The sequence below is a fragment of the Procambarus clarkii genome, chromosome 54 (assembly GCF_040958095.1).
Source record: "Procambarus clarkii isolate CNS0578487 chromosome 54, FALCON_Pclarkii_2.0, whole genome shotgun sequence".
In the NCBI taxonomy this organism is placed as follows: domain Eukaryota; kingdom Metazoa; phylum Arthropoda; class Malacostraca; order Decapoda; family Cambaridae; genus Procambarus; species Procambarus clarkii.
In genome coordinates, this window is record NC_091203.1 from 23,088,610 (window position 1) to 23,096,690 (window position 8,081).

Consider the following 8,081-nt stretch of genomic DNA (forward strand, 5'->3'; position numbering starts at 1 on the left):
GGGTCTACTCTACTGACCCCGCCCACGACACAACCCCTCAACAAGCTTTATTTATTTATTTATTTATTTATGCATATACAAGAATGTACATAAGGAATGTGAGGATACAAATATGGTAATTACAGTCTTGTAAAGCCACTAGCACGCGCAGCGTTTCGGGCAGGTCCTTAATCTAAGAAAATTTTAAGGAGGTAAATACTTGCAAAATTTATAGACAAAAAAATGATAACAGATTACATGGAATGAAAAAAAAAGAAGATGAGAGAAAATTAAGCTGACTTAACGCCGTAGTACCCGAGTACCGGGTCACCTTTTCAAAAAAATGTGCAGGTTTGGAGGGCAGGATCTGTCTTTAACAAACCCATGTTGTGTCGATTTTACATTATTGTTCCCGTGTTCAAATGGAGGATATTAACGCAGACCACTTCTTTTAAAGGTCAAAGGTACAACAGCTTTAAGCTCAACAAGGAAACAATGTCGGACAGAAAACGGATTATGTTTTTTCACCCATAGGGCAACTGACCCACGGAACTGCCTACCCACAGAAGCCGTACATGTCAAGACATTACTACAGTTCCATATCTAGCTGGGAAAATTCTTTAGGAACCATGAACTTCGACAAACCGCCAACTTCATGTCCCCGCCAAAGCCACTAGAGATATGGTGGCCCTCAGGTAAACATATATATTTACTTGTGGACCACTAACACACTATTGGCCTCTACGGGGACATGAAGCCGGCAACTTGTTACAGATCCCCCCCCCTATTTGCCCCGAGGGTTTTTTGTCCAGCTGGATTCTAAAACGTAACAGTTTTGGCATTTACAGCTTCGACGGGTATGCGGTTTTCCTTGAAATATAATTGTGATAAAGTTCCTCAATCGACGGGAGACATCTCCCGTCACGCAGGGTGCAGTCGCACCTCCACAGATCTCCGGTGTCATCTTTTGATACTGGAAATGGCTCAAAAGGGCCACCACTTACGGGCTATTCATGCCCGTGCCACCTTTTGGGTGGCTTAATCTTCATCAATCAATCAGTTCCTCAAGTAAATGAACTCAAGTTTGGTATGATTGTTCAAACTTATTTAAGGTTTGTAAAACTTGGAAAAACAATAACAATTTATTTGTACAATTTCCTTACATAAGTTCAGAGACTTGAATTAGAGTCGTGATCCTACTTGCCGAAGGCGACGGGTCCCGAGGGGCCCACCAGACCGGAGGGCCCAATCACTCCTGAGGGACCCACCAGCCCAGTGAAGGCTGCCCCAGCCTGGGCATGGTGAGGCGCAGCGGGGCGCGGCGGGGCAGGCTGGAATGGCTGGGGTACGCCTTGAGCCGCACTGGTAAACTGGACGGGCCCAGATGGGCAGACCTTGCCAGAGGGCCCCACCGTGCAGCCTTCAGCGTCCACACCAAACTCCAGCAGGCCGGGAGGGGCGGGTACGAACTGGGGCGCAGCGCTGCACACGCCCACTATAGCCACCAACACCTGTAACAACATTATGCATTACCAACATAGAACGTTCATAGACATATGAACGGTCTCCTCTGGACCGCCAGGTGGTGCCAGTTTAGTCTCCAAGAAGAGTCTCCAACTTGTAGGTCTCGTATACTCAACAGTGACGAGTATTGACATGATGTAAGCAGCAGCATTAAACTTACTGTGGTATAGTAACTATAGCTCTCATTCACGTCTGACTAGATGAAACTGCCGGGGTTCCAGCCCTTGTTTGGTAGGGATGAGTAATTTGGCATCCAACTGTAATTGTAGAGGTGGCAAGAAGGCGGTTAACGGAAGGAAAGGTTTAAGGCAGCTTAACAAGAGCCAGACGTCACCTTTGACCCTTTAACAAAAACAACTTTATAACGTTTAAGGTAATAATTTCCACGTTAGAGCAGTCACAAGAGGGAACTTTGTGCTGGTGACGATGGTACCAATTTGTCTGCCTGGGTTCCGATCCGTTGATAAAGCATATCAATACGAAGATAACACATCCCGGCCTTACCTCACAATATTTGTTGTAAATAGAGTTTCCTCAGGTCTTTAACCAGGTTTCCTCAGGTCTTTAACCAGGTTTCCTCAGGTCTTTAACCAGGTTTCCTCAGGTCTTTAACCAGAATCTGTGCTGCTGTTCCACACGTCTATGTCTTTATTATAATACTATAACCTAAATACAGCTACTGATTTAAGAAATGCATTTCACAACCCTTTTAAACTTTGGTAAATGTGAAGGAAAAATAATTTACCAACAAGTTCGAAACACTAAAATTTGTGACAGGATGGCCGTTGGGTGATTTTTATTTGTTATATATATTTTACTAGTACGTGATCTAGCTCAATAAGTAATTATGTTGTCGGTGATGGCAGCTCGCGCGACGGTAGATATTCCTTGAGGTTGTCTTGAGATGATTTTTGGGGCTTAGTGTCCCCGCGGCCCGGTCCTCGACCAGGCCTCCATCTCCAGGAAGCAGCCCGTAGCAGCTGTCTAACTCCCAGGTACCTATTTTACTGCTAGGTAACAGAGGCATAGGGTGAAAGAAACTCTGCCCATTGTTTCTCGCCGGCGCCCGGGATCGAACCCGGGACCACAGGATCACAAGTCCAGCGTGCTGTGTGAAACATTTTGGGTGAACATGCTGGGTGAAAGAAACATTTTGCCCATTTGTCTCCACCTCCACCGGGGATCGAACCCGGAACCTCAGGACTACGGATCCGAAGCGCTGTCCACCCAGCTGTTAGGCTGGTCCTAATTCTTGTCCTAATCCTGGTCCTTGATCCTCTAAAAGTAGAAAGTAAACTATGATACTGTAACAGAATGTTGTTGTTATAGACTTAGCTACTCAGAACGAAGTGTCCATGTAGCACGGTCTATGGTGAGCCCGTGCTGTAGCAGAAGAGAAGCGTCTCTCTCTACATACCAGTATTCTCATGCTGATGGTCGAGTGCTGATCAGAGCGTTGTCCACGTCTGGCGAGGAAGTCTGAAGCCTTCACTTTATATACAGGTCAGTTGTGAGTGGCCTTGGTGAGCCCCGCCCCTCCAGTATGCCAGGAACAGTTAGATGAGACGCCGCGCCTCTTGCTTCCTGCATCTCCTCACTTCCTCTCTCCTGCTAGTATGGTCTGGTGTTGAGCCTAAGGCCTTCTAACCGCGAGTTATTAAGGAACCCACAACAGTTTACTGATCACCATTTAGTCACCACTTGGTCCGGGAGACATCTCCCGTCACGCAGGGTGCAGTCGCACCTCCACAGATCTCCAGTATCATCTATTGATACTGGTAATGGCTCAAAAGGGCCACCACTTACGGGCTATTCATGCCCGTGCCACCTCTTGGGTGGCTTAATCTTCATCAATCAGTTTACTGATCAACCAACAAGTATACTTTAGCCCTATCTTGAGGTTATCTTGAGATGATTTCGGGGCTTTAGTGTCCCCGCGGCCCGGTCCTCGACCAGGCCTCCACCCCCAGGAAGCAGCCCGTGACAGCTGATTAACTCCCAGGTACCTATGTACTGCTAGGTAACAGGCTCCCTAATGACCCAGTACTATAGTAAAATAAAGTTGATGTCCACAGAGAAGCAAAATACCAATCTGTACACACATGATTGCGTCCACAGCCGGGTTCCTGGACCGTTACACTTCCCTATGGAAATACTTACATAGATTTCTGATATAGACGCGTATAAAAATTATAAATATAAAGTTATATTGCAATTGGGCAAACAATTTGGCTTCACTAATGCCCACAGTTAAGACAAAGTTATTATAGGGATAAACCAGGAAAACACGTAACTACCATTAACTGCCGGGTCCCCTACTTGCATATTATCCGTCACAGCAGTTGTCAGACATGTTCACAACTGCTGTATGGAAGCTATGAATCAAAAGCTATTTATGAGAGTCATCGATACTTTCTTGCTGAAAGAGCGAGTACATGCAGCTTATCCATCTATCTGTGTATCTGTCTCTGTGTATCTGTCTCTGTGTATCTATCTCTGTGTATCTGTCTCTGTGTATCTATCTCTGTGTATCTATCTCTGTTTCTCCCTCCCTCTTACACACACACACACACACACACACACACACACACACACACACACACACACACACACACACACACACACACACACACACACACACACACAGGTGAATGAATACACAGTACAAAAACTCACTGTGAGAGGAAATGTCACAGTGTGAGGAAGCAGTAAGCGGGGTCCCGCCAGGCTAAGTCCTTGGCCCACTGCACTTCCTGATCATGTGAACGACCTGTAGAGCAGGTACACACCCTTTCGTCGTAATGTTTCCACATAACAAAACTGATAAAGGAAAGACATGAGGATAATTCCAGGTTATGTCAGACCTAAAAGAGCCGTGTGATGGGGCAGATGAATGGCGATTAGAAATCAACCCCCTCAAGTGTATAGGAATGTTAATTGGAAACAAAAGAGCAGAATGAGAGCGTAAATATCCAGCCAATCCTCCTGCTTTAATAGTACTTATTGGAAGGATGAGGACCATAGTACATGTAGCGAGTAGATTATCCCAATAATATACTCGCTCCAAATGCTTTGTTAATATTCCTGTCAACCTTCGAAGATGAATGAGGTGAGGCGTTGCCCGGGCAACACGGTGAGGTGTTGCCCGAGCATATAAGCAGCAGAATAGCAAACATTAACCAGAGTCTACTTTCAAGTGTGGTCTAGAGCAGACACTTGCGAGATACTGTACCGATGCTCAGTGCGCTCAACTCACACCAAAGTATCACCTGTGTACTTCTGCATATTCGACCAAATATATATATAGTATCTTAGTGTCTGTGTTTATTTGTCACCATACTTTACGTAACAATAGAACTGTTACATACATATACAGACGTAACAACGCAGTTTGAAAGAAATCGGTACTGTTGAATTTGGACAAACCGGAAAACTATTTTCAATGTTTCAAAAGACAAACTAACCTAAGTTGACCAGACCACACACTAGAAGGTGAAGGGACGACGACGTTTCGGTCCGTCCTGGACCATTCTCAAGTACTTTAGCCACGTTGTTGTGACTCATGGCTGCACAAACTAACCTAACCTTCCTAGGCCTAATTCACACTGAGGCCTAATATGTGTGTGTGCGCTATATTAGGCCTAGCAATATTTGTAAGTTTTTAGCTTCATCTTTTAGGACTCTTATAAAGTGAATAGTACAAAATTCTACTATCTAATTGCTTAGTACGTCAATATTTGTACTATTGTGCACATTAGTTACAAAAAGTACTATCTAACCAGGAGGATGGGTTGAAATATCACGCCACCTCAAATGCATGAGGGACACAATAACATCGACAGCATACCTGAAGCCTGGGAATATAAGGACTTCTTTTAAGAATTGAAACAGGGATTAGTTCAGAGATCTATACACAACCTATGTCAGATCTGCCTGGAATACGCAGGGTCGGCATCGAGTCCCCACCGCACACGACTTAAGAACTCCAGTGATGAGGTAAGCCTGAATGGAGTATAGCCGAGCTGTGCCACACGAGATTAGGTGGGTGGGGAGAGTATGCCCACTAGACCAGGTGTACGTGATAGTATATCCACATTAGTTGAGTACATAGGACAATATATCACACTCCGGAAGCCAGCCGTCTCGGGAGACCCAGACACAATTCAAGATCACATTGAGATATATACAAGAGTTGTTACATTCTTGTAGAGCCACTAGTACGCGTAGCGTTTCGGGCAGGTCCCTGGAATACGATCCCCGCCGCGAAGAATCCTTGTTACAACCAAGTACACATTTTACTGTTGAGTTAAACAGAGGCTACAGTTAAGGAATTGCGCCCAGTAAATCCTCCCCGGCCAGGATACGAACCCATGACATAGCGCTCGCGGAACGCCAGGCGAGTGTCTTACCACTACACCACGGAGACTGTACATTCATTCCAAATCTCTACAATCTACGGACTACTCATGCCCGTGCCACCTCTTGTGGTGGCTTAATCTTCAACAACAATCAGCCGTCTCATTCTTCGCCAGAACAAGGAGCCGGGTGCCACTGAACAAAACGTCCACCAGATCCAAAGGAACAAAACCTCTGGTGCTGGAGGTTTGGAACTTCACCAACCCGACAACCAGAGGTCAGCACATACGAATGAATGGAACTGCAGGCCTATTAACCCATACGTGGCAGAACCTATTTATATCCACCCAAACTCATGCATATATATGTCTAACCTACTCTTGACTGGTAGTCGCCTCCGCCAACGCCGCACGAAAAAAGAAGACAGTTTTCGGCATAAGATGCCGATCGAGAAACAGTCAAGAGAGAGAGAGAGAGAGAGAGAGGGGGGGGGGGAGGACAAAACAACCCGCTCAGAAACTGAAGAGCAACTACGAAGAGAGAGAAAGTGGCGAAAAGACCGCCAAGAAACATCATACCGTCACCTGGAAAAAGACTGAAGGTGGGACACCAACCCAGCCACCTGATCACTAAACAAATGGCACAGCAAAAACTCCAAATACATTGATCGGAGAAGGTCGAGCCAACAAGTAAGTCGCCTGCCCGACCCTCTGAAAGAGGCGGAACTGTGGAGAAACCCCCGGGTTCGGTCACCGAGCAAGCAGCGCCTGAAACCAAGGCTGGGCCGGCCACCAAGGAGCCAGAAAAATCGTTTCCCCTGAAAGACTCCAGCCGCGCCAACGTCCACAACAGCTGGACCGGGGGAGGGAGGTAATTGCATCTCATAAATACCAGACTAGAGAAAGATGTTCACCTCGAGGGCCTCGCAGTCGGGGAACAGCGCCGCGTAAAGGGGCAGACGCAGAGACAAAGCCGACGGGAAAAGGTCGACGTCTGGGCGTCCATACATCCAGCAAAACCTTAGGAAGGAATTGACGTCGACGGTTCATTCCGTGGAAAGGGGGAAGGAATTTAGAGAGACCGTCGACCAGGATGTTGAACAGACTACACACTAGAAGGTGAAGGGACGACAACGTTTCGGTCCGTCCTAAACCATAATAAAGTCGATTGTGTTCGACTTGAGAATGGAACCCGGAGAACGTACCCAACGAACGCGAAAGAGCCGAACCAAACCCAGCTCAACAAGAAGCCCAGAAGGGCAAAGAAAAGATTCCCGCACAATCGTTCGAGCAACGCCAAGCCACCCGGCTACCCCTCACCACCAGCAGGCAGATGGCTGCTCTGCAGCCGGAGCAAGGCCACAGAAGGCAGGGGAAAGTGACGCCGACCAACAATCCCAAGATAGGCCCAACCAGGTCCGAACCTGGGCTGGAGCAACCTGGAACTTCCGCCAGTACACCAGGAACCTAAAACCCAGTGAACCGTTTAAAAATCAGACCCCTTTCTAGCAGACAAATTGACTGGCTGGCCCTCACCAGCCAGTCGTCAAGGCGGGCAAATACCCGAAAACATGACAAACCACAAGGGCCCTTCAAAACCTGAGGAAAACGCGGAAAACGGAAAGCGCCGTAATCAGCCCAGACGGACAACCCAACAGCGGAAAACCTGTCGCCCCCACAGCAAAATCTAATCCTTGAACCCCGGAGGGAATCCAGAACAGTCATCCTTCTAAGAATAATTTTTCTCAGGACGGGCTGCTCACTCCTCCCCGAGCCTCATGAACCGCCGAAGAGGGCCACACAAGGCGAGAGGGGGCTCTGGAGAGGTATCCATAGTACAACAGAGCCCGTAGGGAATTTTCAGGGTCTGCAGGAAGGCCAGGGACTGGGAATGATAAGCTTAGTTACGGAAGTGTTCGGACGTCATCAGTTGTGAGTCGTGTGTAATCCGCTTTTCATTCATAAACTGGGGGTTTGGAGGCTAGATTAACAAGTTTGGATCTTTGTACACGAGGACGGGCTAGTTTATGAATGTGTACACGAATACGGGCTAGTTCATGAATGAAAAGCGTTTTACACACGACTTAACTGATGGCGTCCGAACACTTCCGGACCAAGTGCTTCGCTCACAGCTCGTCCTCTTAACGAAGATCCAAAATTGATTCCATGCACCCGGCAAACTCGCTGTTTATGAATGAAAAACTGTCAACCCGTCCTCGACTC

General features: G+C 47.1%; 1 protein-coding gene across 1 annotated transcript; it reads right to left on the reverse strand.

Annotated features, from left to right (window-relative positions):
* Positions 1-1,108: 1,108 nt before the first annotated feature.
* On the reverse strand, positions 1,109-3,041 carry LOC123771382 (cuticle protein CP1158). The gene is made up of 2 exons (XM_045763890.2): positions 2,921-3,041; positions 1,109-1,490 (listed from the first exon to the last, which is right to left on the reverse strand). Exons 1-2 carry the CDS (start codon positions 2,930-2,932, stop codon positions 1,176-1,178), a joined length of 327 nt encoding a protein of 108 aa, XP_045619846.2. The 5' UTR covers positions 2,933-3,041; the 3' UTR covers positions 1,109-1,175.
* Positions 3,042-8,081: the final 5,040 nt, after the last annotated feature.